Here is a 15829-nt window from a genome sequence, read left to right as displayed (position 1 = left end):
TAAGGTACACAGGTCTGGTGCTGCCACCTTCCAGAAAATGCAGGCCACCCCTTAAACCCCGCCTGGGACGCCCTGAAGAAAGTCAAGGGCATGGTGGTAAATGTTGATTTGAAGAGTAAGGCTGCTGAGGGCAGGGATGCACGAGGCCTGGAGCCAGGCTGGAATTAACCAAGCTGGCCACTCGTCACTCTGTGACCTTGGCCAAGTCATTTCGCCTCTGTGTTCCAGCTTCCTGATCTATAAAATGAGGATAATTATTCCCTGGGTGGTTTTGAGGGGTACATTTTTGGGCATGCAGCAGATGCCCAATAAGTGTGACCCCCACCACCTCCCTGAGCCCTTACCCCGTGCTCTGGCCACTTGTGTAGTGGCCAGAGGCTGGCGACGCTCAGGAGCAGAGACTCCTCACTTGCAGAGCAAATCCAACCCAGTCTTTCTCCCTCGGCAGGTGAAAACCCAAATCCCCAAGGTGCCAAAGCAGCCTCTGGTGCCCCATCACCAACCTCTGACTACAATCAAGTCTCTCTCAAGGGACACGCCTGAGGCAGAGCTGCCGGAAGAGCTGCACCCCGCCAGTAGCACCTCTCTGAAGGCACAGATAGCCATGGAGGGGCTGGAAGGCCCCAACCTGCCCTGTCGGACTTTTGTGCCTCTGCCTCCCATCTGCTCTGACTCCACTCTGTATAGTGATGACACGAGGTCCCACGTGAGCAATGCAGCCAGCCACCCCAGCCCAAGTCACCTGTCAGAAGAGGACACCAAGAGCACAGAGTCCATCTTCCTGACCCAGGTGCCTGTGTCCAGCTGCCTATTGTCAACAGCACCACAGGCTCCTGCACAGCCCTCAGCTGGCTGGATGCCTGCGGGCAGTGGGGGCAAGCACAGGGGGGACTGGAAACCAGAGGGCAGCACAGTTGGCAGGGCCCCAAGCCTCCTCTGGGAGATCCATTGATCTGAGCCTACTGGTGGGGACACAATTCCACATGTGAAGACCCTGTGGCCCAGACAGTATCTGAGATCTGGCTGGGGAGTGCTGCTGTCCAGTTTTTAGAGAGCTTTGTCCCTGCCTCTGCTTCCCTGCTTGAAGTCCTCTCACTTTTGATGCTGCCTCTGGATCCTGGGCAGATGGCCCAGATGTAGGTCCTGCCCTTGAGGCGTTCACAGTCTGATGGGAAAGATGGACAGGGACAATACCTGTGATCAGTGCTGAGACCTGGGGAGACCCAGGGCTTGGAGCTGGAGGAAGGAGGGATGCCTCTGCCCCAGACAGGAGGGCTTCCTGGAGGGGGGGAAATGAGCTGAGCTGTGCACACTGAGTGGGAGTTACCAAGCGAAGAGATGGTTAGCAAGGGCATTTTAGGCAGAGGGAATGGCAGGAACAGGGTAGAGAGGAGAGAGATTGGAATGGAAGGGGTAGGACGCATGAGTGTTCAGTGTCACAGCTGCAGAAGGGGAGTGTGTAGGGGAAGGGAATTACAGGTTGAGCACCCCTGACCCCAAACTGAACTCCATCATGGTCCAAAATTTGAAACTTTCAAGTGTTGACATGACCACAAGTGTAAAATTCCATACTGTGGAACTTCGTTTCATGCATAAAATCATTTAAAATATTGTACCAAGTTGCCTTCAGGCTGTGTATATAAGGTGTTTAAGAAATGTTAATAAATTTTTTGTTTAGACTCAGATTACATCCCCAACATATGTTATTGTGTATACGCAAATATGCCTCAATTCAAAACACTTCCGGCCCCAAGCATTTCAGAGAAGGGATGCTCAACCTGGGTAAGGCTGGAAGAGGTCAGGGTCCCCTTAAACTCTGTTATTATTACATAAATTTCTCCGATCTCCCTGGCTCCAGTCTTGCTCCTCTAATATACCCACTGCCAGATCTTTTCAAGTACATATTGATCCATACATTCATATCTCATTCTCACCTGCCTCTTTCTTTACTCCACACAGGACGTGTAAATTCATTCAGCATAAAAGATTATAATCAAATAGTATTAAAAAAATAAACCACCTAGTTTAGAGGAAAGGAAAATATGGACAGGAAAGGAAATAGTCCAATGATAACCATCACTCAAACATACACTTCCTACCCTGCTCCCATAGTATGGGTATTGCCAAAAGGCAGTTCTGAGCTTCCTAGCAGCAATACAATCACCTGAGTCAACATGTTGTTTAAAAAAAAAAGTTTTAACTTTTTCTTTGCCTAATTTCCATGGCTATTTTCTCCAGTTCAATGTTGGGTAGAAGTGTCAGAAGCAGATATCCTTGTCTTCTTGCTGATTTTAGGGAGAAACATTCAATTTCTCACCATTAATTAGGACAGTAGATGGCCTTGATTGGGTTTAGGAAGTTTCTTTCTATTTCTAGTTTATTGCATATTTTTTTAATCACAAATTTTGTTTTTGTATGAGTCTATTGAAGTAATCATATGGTGTTTATCTTTTATCCGATTGATACAATGTATTGTATTAATTGATTACCAGACGTTAAGTAACCCTTGCATACCTGGGATAAATCCTGCTTGTCATGGTGTTTAATCCTTTTTACATGTTGCTGAGTTTGATTTGCTAGTATATTTTTGAGGATTTTGGCATTGATATTAATAAGTGATGCTAGCATCTGGTTTATTTTCTTGCGATGTCTTTCTGTAGTCTGGGTTTAAGGGTAATACTGACCTCAGAGTATGAGTTGATGTGTGTTCTCTCTTCTAATTGCTTGGAAGTGTTTGTGAAGGTGTGGGTGTTAATTCTTTCAATGTTTGACTTACCAGTGAACCTAGCTTGTGGGAAGTTTTTAAATCATTAATTCAACCTTTTAAGTTGTTATAGGGCTATTCAGATTTCAGCAGGGGGTGTAACTACATCCCCACATCAAGTACAGGTTCTGTCTTATAAGACCAGTGGGGTAGGCTCAGATCCTCCATAGCTTGCTATGGAGTGAAGACAAAGAACATGCAAAGCAAAGTAAATACCCTTGATGTGGGATTGAAAAGTCCTGAGTAGTCTGAGCCCTGCTTACCACTATAGTCTGTCGCTCTCCATTGCTCTCCCACTGGACCCACCTTCTATTCCCCTAAATGTACTGTGATGTGTCCTCCCTCTGCACCTTGACATGCTGCTCCTGGCCTGCTACATTCATCCTTTCTGTCACCTATAGTCCATCCCTTTCCTCAACCTTGCCTGGAGACCCCCCCTTCTGGCTTAAGACTTAGCTCAGGCTAAGGAATTACTTCCTCCAGCGAGCTTCCTGGCTGTGTTACCGCCTCCTCTAGGATCACCCAAAACCACCATTCGCCCTTCTGTTAACAGCGGTTATGAAGCTGTTTGGTCCTCACCTCTTTTCCTATCTTCCTCCTCCACCTGTGTCTTAGTCTTGCCTGTCACACGGGCCCAGCACAACACAGAGCTCGGAAGCATGCAGGGAGTGAGTGAGTGTGTTTTCTTCCTGGCACAGGTGAGTGAGCTGCCTTCCCACATGACCCACAGGGGTGATTTACAAGTGAAGGAGAAAGACCAAAGGAGACCAGCCACGGCACCTAGAGAGGTGAAGAGGACTCGGAGGAAGCTCCCCTCTACCTCCATCCCCAGCAAGTACCATGGCTATGAGGATCTGCTGACAGCTCAGCCGGATTCAGCCTTCATGGAGCCAAAGGGTATGTGAGGGTCGGGGCCTTCTTCACTGCCCAGAGAAGGCATGGCCAAAGCAGGACTGGTGCCAAGCCTTCTTTTCTCAGCCTGGTGCTGTCCTCTGTCTAAATGTCAGAGGCTCCTCAGGGTGTCCTGGCTTGCAGCCCTGCATGTCAGGACCCCTGTCCTTTATTGGGCTTTCACTGGCTCGGGGAAGACACTACTCATTCGGAAATTCCAGCCAGGTTGGCCCAGCTGCTCTGGTAGGAAGTCTTTCCTCAGGAAGGGCTTCAGGAACAAACACCCAGACTGTCAGATTCCTGAGCTTGTCCCAGCCCCCTTAAATTAAAAAATGAACATCCCAAATCCTCCCTGGTTGGTTTGAGGCAAAGGAAGCAGCTCCCTCCCTGAGCCCCTTATTTCAGTCTGCTGTGTTAGAATATCTGTGCTTCTAAAGGAACGGCTCTTGGGTATCAGCCCCTACAGTGTGATGCCTGAGGTTAACGGGGTCCACTGGGGTGGCCTTTCCTCCACACTAATGCAGTGTTTCCATTAGGATCTGTACTCATAGGGGACATATTTACCAACTGAATGATGGAACTTCAGAAGTTGGAACAAGATGAGGGAGGTCTGGGAGTAGAGCTTTCATATTGGGGACTCTTGAGTCCTTTTACCAATGTCTGCTCTGAGGCTGGGGAAGGCAGGAGTCAGGAGCTGTGTCTCTGTCTCCCCCTTTTGCCCTAGGCATCCAGAAGAACGCACAAGCCCTGCAGCACATGTTGAAGCACCCTCTCCTCTGCCACCCCTCCAAGCCCAAGCTGGATACTATTCAGAAACACTATGTCCCCAAGGAGAAGCGGGTAAACATTCAGCCTACTCAATATGTGCATGACCCTGGAGGACCCCCACAGGCACAGATGTTGCTGTCACTTGGGATCCTCTGAGGCCCCACTACTCCCTGCCTGGTGCTGTGATAGCATGAGGTGAGGCCAGGAGACCCTGTGCCTGAGCCTGAGATAAGCCTCCTGCCTACCTTCTGGCAGGCTCAGAGGATCCCAATCCCAGCCCAACGGAAGACTCGAGCCCAGATGTTGGACGACATCCTCATTCGCATGCGGGATCCCCGGAACGTTACCGAGGCTCCACTAGGTATGGCTCTCCTCAGCTGCCAGCACCCAGTCAGCAGTTGCTCATCTGCTAGTGTGAGGCGGAGAGCGAGCTTATGTCAGAGCCAGAAGGGCTCTTGGAGGGCGTCTGCGCCAACCATTCTGTGTGCAGATGGAGAAACGGAGAAGCGGCGTGAAGCGGGGAGTTTCTCAAAAGTCACATAGTGTGACAAGAACCTGAACCAAGGCTTGAGATAGAGTCGGGGGTGGTGGTGGGGGATGCCACTGACTTCCCACTGCCCCAGGCTGCAGAGGCCATTTTCAGTCCCTTTAACCTCCTCTCCCACGCTCTCGTCGGGGCACCCCGGGAATGAGAAGCCGGCGAGCTGGGCACTGATCACTGCTTTTGCCCCCGCAGGCGCGGTGTTGCGCCGGCGCGCAGACCAGCGCCTGGTGAACCAGAAACAGTACCTGGAGGCCAAGCGGCTGCTGAAGGAATACCGCGCGCGCTACCGGCAGCTTGTGCGCGGCTCGCTGCGGAAAGTGTTCCGGGCCACCCCACCGCCCCAGGAACCCCCGGCCCTGCAAGAGAGCCAGCCCAAGTTCGGCGGTTTCCTTGAGTTCATGGATGAGTTCTGCCAGGAATCCACGGCCAGTGACTTAAAAGGCTAGGGCTGCGCACGGGCCCATCCCGAGGGCTCAGCGCTCCGGATTGCAGAGGCTGCTGGGTAGGGCGCAGGCCTGGGGCCTTGACTTGCCTCGAGACCGGGAGCTCGTGGGAACCTCCCGCCTCGGGCCAGGCAGGACCTGATGCCTAGCTCAGCAGTAATAAAGAGTGGGCACATAGCGCAATCGAATGGGTGCCAGGCTTTCTTCCTTGGAAGCCGGCCCAGGGTCACAGCAGTGTGGTCCCACTGGAAAAAACCCGTTGGTTCATGCATCCCAGCAGCTATGATTGGTGCTAGGACAGAAAGTGGGAGTGTTGAAACAGAGCAGCAGCATAAGTTAACTCTCGTGTCCACTGCCAATACAAGGCAGAGGGGCCAAAATCAAGGTCTCTAAGGCCAAAAATATGTGCTTTTTCTGTTGGACAGCTTTTCCCGTTGTGTAGGGGCAGGGTAGAGAAGATTGTGTTCCCTTATTAGATGGCTATGATTACCGAGGTGGGATGAGCCGAGAGGGAGGGTTTACATGGAGTTTCCCAAGGTTCTTTAATCCAAAGCACAAGTTGAAGGCACGAATACAAAAACATGGAGCTGTGGCTCCAAAATACACACTGGAGCTATGCAATCACTGGGCTCCTGGTAAAGTAACGCTCTGGCAAGGCACCCTGTGGGTTGCCCCATTCTTGAGGGTACAGAGGAGCATCTGGAGAGGGCCCCCTGGGCTGGATTGCAGGATGCACATCTGGGATAAATGCTGGGTGTAACATAATCCCCTGGGCAATCCTTCCTCCCGGGGATGCCTACGATTCAGACATGGGTAACAGGGGGTTTCCAGGACCTGGAAAGCAGTTATAAGGATTAATAGCTTCAGCAAGGCAGATTCCCACAACCTAAACTGCAGCTAAATATTTACATACTATCACACTCAACTGCACAGTCTTAACACAAGTGGCCAACTGTTTACTCTCAGCTGTGGTCATACCCAGATACACTCATCATCATAGCATACTATACAGGTCACGCCAAGTGACCTGCATCTTGCCCATTCACACAAACATCTGAACAGATCTGAATGCAAACACACTGTGACCCACCGCAGTCTTGTACTGGGGCATAGTGCTGACTCATCAGCTTGGATCTCCTGCCTCCAAATCATCCTTCCTCTATTGTTAAGAGAATCCACCCCAACAGTCACACTGTCAACTTCACTGGTTCCACCTGGGCTACTTCCTTCAGTCAGAAATCCCATAAAGTCATAGGCTCTTGGGCCTAAAAGGCCTGTAGGCATGTCTCTGTCACAACACCCATGCCAACAGCTTTTTGCAGTCTCCCCAATAACCAAGCTCCTGTTTGCACATCAAGTGATAGGGAGTTGTGTCCTCCAAAGGGTGACCCTTCTTTCTCAGGAAGGCTGTTGGACAGTTCTAGCACCTGGCTATGCTATCTAAGTCCCTCTGCCTTTTTTTTTTCCCTTGGTCCTGGGGATTGAACCCAGGGGTGCTTAATCAGAGCCAGGTCCCCAGCCCTTTTTTTTTTTTGTATTTTATCGAGAGAAAGGTCTGAGTTGCTTAGGGCCTTGCTATGTTGCTAAGGCTGGCTTTAAACTCACGATCCTCCTGCCTCAGCCTCACAAGTGGAGGGATTACAGGAATGCGCCTCTGTGCCTGGCAGCCCCTCTTTTTGGCTAAGAGTATATCTGCTTTCTGCCCTCCCAGATCAACCCTTCATTTATATGAGAAAATCCTGAAAAGGTGACACCTAGGTGGGCCAAACAATTAACTTTTTAGTTAAGGACTGTCACCTCTCCTAGACTGTGCTAAATTTTTGATGATCATTCTGAATTCCTGATCTGATTAGCTTCCCCATCTTGGAGAATTTTGTAGCGAATAGTAGAGAACTGGCTCCTTCTCCCTCACATATACCCAAATGTCATCAAAAGTGTCCCCCAGAAGGGAGCCACCATGCAGTACAGTGACTGCTATCCCTCTAGTAAGACCATATGGCAGCTCATATTTTTAACTCATCCTTTCAGCTTCAGCGTGAACTATTTTTCTAGTCACTTGTCCAAGTTGCCAGTGAGCACCATGGGAGTCAGATGTGGCCAAAAGAGAACTAAAGTAGGTACAGATCATGCCTCACATCTCATGTTGCCTCCTAAAGTGGGGGTGCAAAGGGAAAACAGCCTGGTCTCTAGCCCTGCCAGTTCCAGTCCAGAGGAGGGGACACCTATCCCAGAAAGCAACCAGTAACACATTTAAGGCTAGAGGTAGAAGGTGGCAATGCCTTAAGGTGGCAGAAAAACCAATTGGTAGCTTTGGACTGAGATGCTGTCAGGGCCAGTTTTCATGTGTAACTGAAGACCTCCCTGCCTGCCACACCTGGCTATCAAGGAATTAATGAGTGGTGTGTAGAGCATTTGTTCCTCGATGGGCCAACAGATATGTGAGTCCTGTTTCCAACTTGTTCATTTTAACCATCCTACTTTTGAAGGTCTTGGCCAGATGATTTTAAAAATCCCTCACATGCTGATTTAATCATGTATGACACCAATTCTTCCAACAGTCTTCCAAATTGGAAGAAATGAAACAGGATACGTTTGTTCACTGTTGGATAAGAAACTGATGAATTCCTGAACAAAGATTCCAAAAATGGGGTATTTTTAAAAATCAGATTTGTAAGTACAGTCCTAATATGACAGTGTCATCCCATACATTCTTTCTTTACTCACACTTTTTCTTGGTGCCTTCATTAGGAGTATGAATGTGAGAATGACAGTAAATTGTAAATTGGTGATAACTACATCATGAGTTACATCCGAAGATATAGTACCATGGAAGTCCCATCCCAGCTCCGAATCTCCCCATCATTGTGAATGGCCAGCACAGAACATTCTAACATAAGGTATCTCCCTTTGCAAAGGCAGCAACAAAAATCAAATAACACGTGGTCTAAGCATAGCCCATGTTTGCCTGAGATTACTCTCCAGAGACAAGACTTTGATTACAACAGAATACTCAATTTCATGATTTTTTTTTTACTGTAGTCTTAACTTGGGTCTTGCCTCAAGAATACATACATTGAAAGATGCACTTTGGTACTGTGTAAATAAACAACACATCATCCCACTTGATTCCATGCCATTTTGTTGTGGCAGAAGCATCCCTGATGGGATATGCCCTGTTTGAGTCCTCTGTCTTTGTCAAAATGCTCTTTATGATGAGTTGGAGGGGGAACAGCCAGCAGTAGCAGTCCACAAGGATCCAGGTTCCCTCTCCAATTGTAGACAGCAGGTTGAATAAATTATAATCACTGGACCACCAGGGAGCCACAGCAGGTTGAATAAAACCAATAGACAATGCATTTCCTATTTTTAGGTGGAAGGGGAAAAGGCCCTTAGGGCAATTGTATTTGTACAGTTAAACAGCACAGCAGTTGCAAAAAGAAAACCCATTGGTTGGCATTTAAGATAATAATTTCCCCCCTTTGCATAATACCTACTCTGTTATTCCAACTTTAACTGCTCTGCTGGGAGCTCAGGGTTAGTGATGCCCAGTTTGATTCAGACTTGACTCTGAGGGACAGCTCTATTCCCATCTGGCATTATGGCTTGGTGGATGGGTGGTGCCAACCAGGGAGAAATCTGGCTGCCACCATGTTAATTTGGAACCAGGGTCAATAGGTATTCTTGAGCTCTAACAGCATGATATTTGAAGAGTGCATTGTCTGGGTCTCATTAAATGAAAGGAAAGAAAAATAAACAAGCCTTGACCTTGGCTTTTTCTGGTGTCTTAAGACACAGGAAAAGGTAGGGAGAGAGCCTGGCCAGAGTTTGAGGTTGCCTCTCACTAAGAGTTACCACTTTCCAAGCCATTAAGAAAGCATTTACTCAACAAGGGGTGCCCCCTAGAAAGGAAAGGAAAAGAAAATACTGTAATACATAGAGCAGTCTGCACATTCAGTCTTGGCACTTTTCCTTGTCATCCAATATGACTAATCACTAAACTGATGACCACCGCATATATCTAAGTCTCTTTTCTATAGAACAATTTTCTTCAGAAAGCTACAGTGGATAATAATTGTGCGAAGATGCATTTCTGGATCATCTTCAGAAGAAAATCAGTTCCGCTGCCTCTTTCCCTAGAACCTGTCCCCCACAGGCCTACTTTCTCATCACCACAAGAATTCATAACCAGCTATGCTAGAGCTAAAGACCTGGCCAAAAGATCACTCTGTGGGTTGATGGGCTAAAAAAGATCTAAGACCCTAAGGAACTTCTGATTTTGAAAGACAAATGAAGGGCTGGTTAGCTTTTAACCCTTAGTAATTAAAATGACAATCATCCCAATCAAAACATATTACTTCCCAAGATTCCCCATTTACATTACTCAGTACACTGTGGGGAAAGTTTTCCCTACCTAGTGTGTATTCAGGAGATATAGGAACATTTTCATTTTAACTGAAAACATCAAAACAAAAAAACTATTATAAAACTTTCCACATCATTGGAGTATCCTCCTCATTCCTGAATTGTGTGTGCAGAGACATCTGTGTGTAATTTTAAGGGTTATTTATTCAGGTCCTAGAAAACTGGAGGATAAAATAGTATACAGGGCACTGAATCCTCATTTGTTAAAGAAAATAGGGGGTGGGGGGCTTTAACTTGATTTGCATGCCTACTCCAACCACATTTTAGAATTATGACCCACCCCACCCCCACCCCCGCGCTCTCCTGCTGTCCCTCCACTTTAGTGAGAAGCCAGGTAGGAAAAAAAAGAATCCCAAGTTGCCACCAGCTCTTGATGAGAGGTTAGGCTGGGAAGACATTAGGATGTTACTGAAGCGAGGGGTGGGCCACTTTTGACCATATCAGTGATCCACAACCTGCCTCATTTCTTGGCTCCTGAGCTAAAAGCTACTAGTGAAGAGAGGCCATTGTTCTGTAATCACAACAAAGATGATTCATTCTCCCCTGGTAAAATTACTTAGGAAATGGAAAGTAGTGTTACAATCAAATTCATGAATCTGACGATCTCTAAAAGTTCAAGGCAGCCTGCTGGGTGCTGAACATCCTAATGAGACCTTTGAAGAGCACTGCTATTAAAAAAAAGAAAAAAAAAAGAGCCTTTCATAAGACCATTAACATAGTCTCCAGCCACACACACATTCAAATACATTCCACTGGACATTGAACTCCTCAAGAGCAGAGACTATCCATCATTGTATTTCCAGCACAGGGTTGGCACAAGTTTAAGAGTTCCGGAAGCATCTGTCAAATGAGCAGAAAGGATGAAGAGCACAGCCTTCACCAGACAAGCATAATGGCAGCTTCCCATTTAGGCAATTTGCCAGTTTATAATAAGACAGCAATTAATTAAGCAGCTTTTAACCTCCCAGAGGCATTTTTTCCTTTAGGTAAAAAAGAATAGAAACCTACAAGGCATTATTTATGATTAATTCTTCCTCCAGGCAAAAATTTAAAAATTAAAAATTGTAAAAATAAAGGAAGCCACTTAGGAAAGGTTTCCTGGGCAAGCCTCAGCTAAGACTTACCAGTTTTCAAAAAGAAAGAATAAAAGGAAAGGGGCCACAGGCTGGGTACGTAATCCTTTGATCTGTTACCAACCCAACAGACCCAGATGACTTCTTCTACTTGATACAATCAATGGTTGTAGAACATGTTCCCAGTCTTTCCTTCTCTGCAGAAACAGGCTGAGAGCCCTCTTCTGAGGGGGCCACATTTCTTGGATTTCCCGTCAGAATGACACCTACTCTCCCACCTCTCATAACTTACCCTTAATAAGAAAAAACAGAAAGCCTATATATACACAGGAACACATTGGTAGGATGTGGGAAATCTGTATGAGTTGGACTTCAATAGTAAGAACATATGTTTTCTGAAATACTATGTGTCTCATTCAAGTTCATTGCCCGATCATTCTATTCTCCTTCTTTGTCTTTTTCTCTCACTTCTGTTCCCCAAAGAATTCATGTCAACAACTCTATTTGTGACCAACTTCATAGGCAATAAGAAATGAATTTTTTTTCAGAAAAAGTGTTCAGATTTTAGTTTAAGTATGTGAAGCATCTTAAAATACAGATAATACCTTAGTGGTTTTTTTTTTTCCTCCTCCAAAGCCAAGCAGATGAAAAATTAATAAGTCGCTTCCTTCCTTAACCTAACCTGCTATGCCTACATTTAAAGGACTACTGCTCAGCAGAAGTGTACAAGGCAGCTGTCATACCATCCTTGGCATCACAGTAGGTGCACGGGGGTGGTCAGAAACTGGGACTGGAATATCCGCCTAACAAGAAATAGCTTTTTACTCTTCATCTGAAGTCTAAACTTGTTGCTACTGCTATGCAAGTTCTTAAAATCAAAATATTAACTTGGGGAAATATTTAAAATATATATTTTTCATCTATTAAAAATATTTATCTTTTTTACCAAAAACAAAAATCAATTCAAACTGAAAATGTTTTTCAAATTATTGGTGCTATAGAAAAAGGTGGGAAGTGGAAAAATAAGTATCTTTACCACTACCAATAAGACTAGCCTTTCCAATAATATTTATGAAGATCAAAGAGGAAATACATCAAATGGCAGTAACTGAAAAGTTTTCTCTATGGGCATTTAGTAAGGTCACCGTCCCTGTCCTCTGCAGACCAGTGCCAGCTCTTTTATTTTGGGCACTAATTAAACAAGTTACACAGGACCTAGAACTGAAAGGGTGTGAATATAAAGTCACGAGATTGATGTATGTTTTTTAAACATACATCTGCACATGTGCGTACATGCAGAATACATACATTCAGGTGAGATGCTCCCCACCAGAGTTGTCACTGAAGAGGTCCCATATATCTCAGTAATGACCATAATGCTTCAGTCATCTCTGGAATTTCTCTTTGGGAACTATTTGGGAACTGTGAGCTGCACAAGAAAATGGCTCTGTTTTTCAGTGGTACCTCATTTATGACTCCAAACCCTATTCATAAATTTTCTTTCCCAGAGGCTTCAAATAGCTTCTGGCTAGTTTCGAACTTAAAATTCTCTCTCCTGTAACTCCGAAAGATTTAGGATCTGTCCTGAGAAGAAAGTACTATAAATTACTTCCTTCAACAGTGAGTCTGATCTGGACCCCATCTTTTGCCTTAGTAGAAGGAGGCTGGAATACATGATCATTAAGGTGCCTTCCAGTTCTCACATTTTGGGAGTGAATCTATGTCTCTAGAAATTTCTAGACTTTGAAGACAGTTTTCAGAAATGTTTCACCAAAGACAACATCATTGGAAAAATTATGCATATGCTGTGGGGGCTAGTCAAAGGAGATATCATATATGGGAATATATAAGCTCTGGAAGGTTTGTTAAAATGCCAGTCATGTGACTATAGTAACAGCTCATACATACACAGGGAATGCCAGCCCATCTGAGATTCCCTAAAATTTTCTTTATCTCTATTCTCAATGAGCCCAGATGGGCAGAAGCACCAAGCACCACCAGGGATGCAAAAGACACATGGTGTCAGCTGCTAAGGAAAATAAACCCCAAAGGTCCATGGGACTGAATTTACCAGCTGAATCCAGCTAGATACCTTGTTTCCACAGTATGGAGTTTCAGCATCATTCTTTACCTGACTTCAGGGAATTTAGGATTTTAGATCAACATTGCAGATAATCACTGGCCATGAGGAAAGTGTTAATGAAGCCTCACTACAGTTGGTCTCACGGGCTGGAACCCCTATGAAAACACAACATGTAAACCGAGGGAAGGAGAGGAAATGGGACATCCTGTCAACTTAATTACTTGCATATGGATTTTTCAATGCTCAATGCGCAGCCTGCTTTTCTTAGGTGCCCCTGGATTGCAGTCTATTTGGACAACCTGTTAGTATAGAATACCCATGAGACTTGTGGTCAGTCTGGGCAATGCCACTTAGTTGTTGAGAGAATATGAACATCTGCACTTCAGTTTCATTATCTGAAAAAAAGGTACCACTTATGAGTTAGGTCTCTTAGAAAGACCAAATTAAGCTGTTTGGAAATGTCAACCATGCAGCATTAATCACATTATTTTTTTAAAAAGAGAACGTAAATTAACTTTTGTAGAAGCACATGCTCAACTGATTTAGGTAGGTAAAGGTACTTGTGGCAAAAGCAAAGAGAAAGAGGGATATAGCAATATCATTTTGGGTCTTCCAAAGTACTACACTGCTCCACTTCTTTGAAAGACATGGAATTAATTTTTATCTGCAAGATTGATTTAAAACAACACCCTGTTGAAAGAAGTCAGGAGGTCTATCAGCTTGAGAAGGTATCTCCTCTTTCCTCTACCATTTCTAACTGTGTCAATTATGCTCCTAAATGAGGCCATTCCAAATCTCACTCCAAGTGGGTGCTGTTAGATTTGGCCCAGAAGCCCTCAGAGGTGGTCACTTCAATGGGGATGATTTGGCGGTGAGGAGTGCTTCTGGTCTGAGTCCCAGAGAAACAGACACAGTTCCCTTGTACTTTGACTACCAAGGCCCTGAACCCTCTCAGAACCATATTAGACAGTGTTTTGCCATAAAAGAAACCCAAATGAGAACACTCAGCTCTTCTGGATAAATGATCAAGGTCAAAGACCTCTTAAAAATAGGTAACACTGTTCATTAAGTGCTACTTGGCCCCAGCCATGCTGCTGGACCGTAGGAGATACTGATCCACGCTTCCTTTTCGACGACTCACAGTCCGCCTCTCACTGTCAAACATGCGTTGCAACTGCAGAGCCAGCTGTCGGTCCTCTTCCTCCTGCTGTAATTTCTGCTCCATCTCTCGCAGTGCTGGGTCTGTTGGGGCCAGACCCACCTCACTGCTGGTTTGTCGCAGTTTCTTAAGGGAGCCATTTTGTTCCAAGTGTTTGGTCTTACAGCGTCTTTTTCGACCTCGCCGCAAGGAAGGAAGTGGCTCTTCACCCAGGCTGTCTACCAGAACACCATTAGCCAGATCAAAATGATTTAATGTCTTCAGCTGTTTCTTTGTTTTGAGGACTCCACCCAAAACATTGTTTTTGGGTAGCAATGAATTAACTGTTGAGATTTTCACGGCTGTGCTTATGTAAGTTTTGTCTAACCTGGTATCTGGAATTGACCCTGACCCCTCAAACTGTTCCCCCTCCAAAGTCCCACTGGCTCCCCCTTTGAGTTCCAGTGGGATCTCAGTGCTCCTTTTACCATCACTGTCCTCTTCAGCTTTTGTTTGGCTAACTGAGGGGAAATACTCAAGGTCAGTGGGAGTGGGTCCAGTCTCCTCAGAGAGTACCTGCCTACTGCGGAGTCTTGTATTTGAATCCAGAAGTGGCTTTTCCTTGCTAGAATGGATAATTTCAGAACTTAGTAAGTCTTCGCCTGTTTCAGATGCCAGGGAAGTTAGAGTGGCCTTTGAAAGGGTCTTTTTAATCTGCCGCTCTTGAAAGATCTGTTCCCACTTTTTGAGGATCCGGGGACTAGCCTCATAAGAAGTCTGCTTCTGCAGGCTTCTGTTTAGGTTGCGAGGTGTTGACTTGATGATGAGGGGACTTAGCACACGGCCATCAGGGAGTCTCTTAGGAGGAGTACATGGTGAGCAAACAATGGGCTTGAAATGGTTCAGTTCTTCAGAGATGCTGTCATTGCTCTCAGGACTGATAGAGCGCTCTGGCTTATGTAGGGAAGCCAAGGAAGAGAGGGAGCTGAAGGGCAGACGCTTTTCGATGGTTAAGTCAGGGGCTGAGAGACAGCGGTTATTTTGAGTGGACAAGAGGACACCAATGATGGGGTTGGAGGCTGGAGTCATAGTTGTGACCTGAAAAATATTTTAAAAATTACATAGACATGTATTTTTTTTTCCACATAATTTCTTCAGGACAGCAGAGAATAGGGACAGAGAAGGAAATAAAAAGAAAAGCAAGGAAGAGTGATGTGAGACCAAGAAAAGGAAAGAGTCTCAATCTGAAGTGCATTCTATTTAGCAGAAACTTCTATGCACTTGGATCAATTAATAACATTAAAAATCTGAAGTAAAGAAACATCTAGAGCTTTTAAAATGCTTCCCTAATGGTTCTGATATCACTCATGTGGCTATTAATTGAAACCTTCTTTTACATCTGTGTGTAGAAGTTTCCAACATAACTAATATGCCTGGGACCCATTCCCCATTCTGCCTCTTCTCATAGAAATTGTTTCTTCCACATGCAGAAGATGCTACAGAGAAGGACTAGAGAGCCTCAACAGCCTGTGGCTGTGATTGTACCTTGGCTTTGATGGTTGGAGCTGCTCTGAGTCTGTTCTTCACTCTGTCCTGAGCTGTGTCACTGCAGCTCTGACTCCTCTGCACCTTGGAGTTTAGCTTCCTAAGAAAATAAAGAAAAGACAAAAAGTGAAAATTAGTTCACACTAGTTTAGGAAAAA

The 15829-nt window shown here is 45.5% G+C and overlaps 2 protein-coding genes across 4 annotated transcripts in view; one reads left to right on the top strand and one right to left on the bottom strand.

The window, feature by feature from the left end:
• Xrra1 (X-ray radiation resistance associated 1) overlaps positions 1 to 5598 on the top strand; it is a 65965-nt gene extending 60367 nt beyond the window's left edge. For all 3 annotated transcript variants that reach the window (XM_046441971.2, XM_046441969.2, XM_046441972.2), the window contains 5 exons: positions 449 to 790; positions 3463 to 3661; positions 4380 to 4495; positions 4679 to 4784; positions 5160 to 5598. In XM_046441971.2, the coding sequence (XP_046297927.1) occupies positions 449 to 790; positions 3463 to 3661; positions 4380 to 4495; positions 4679 to 4784; positions 5160 to 5413 (1017 nt within the window). In that variant the 3' untranslated portion in view covers positions 5414 to 5598. The remainder of the gene's footprint in view (positions 1 to 448; positions 791 to 3462; positions 3662 to 4379; positions 4496 to 4678; positions 4785 to 5159) is intronic.
• Positions 5599 to 5933: 335 nt separating this feature from the next.
• Rnf169 (ring finger protein 169) overlaps positions 5934 to 15829 on the bottom strand; it is a 113023-nt gene continuing 103127 nt past the window's right edge. Inside the window, exons 5-6 of the mRNA XM_046441968.2 lie at positions 15672 to 15771; positions 5934 to 15224 (exon numbers count right to left, since the gene is read on the bottom strand). Of these exons, the coding sequence (XP_046297924.1) occupies positions 14061 to 15224; positions 15672 to 15771 (1264 nt within the window). The 3' untranslated portion in view covers positions 5934 to 14060. The remainder of the gene's footprint in view (positions 15225 to 15671; positions 15772 to 15829) is intronic.

Source organism: Marmota monax, unplaced genomic scaffold, assembly GCF_021218885.2.
Source record: "Marmota monax isolate L192 unplaced genomic scaffold, Marmota_monax_Labrador192_F-V1.1 WCK01_AAM20220418_F8-fsc00068, whole genome shotgun sequence".
NCBI lineage: Eukaryota > Metazoa > Chordata > Mammalia > Rodentia > Sciuridae > Marmota > Marmota monax.
This window is presented reverse-complemented; position numbering and strand designations above follow the sequence as displayed.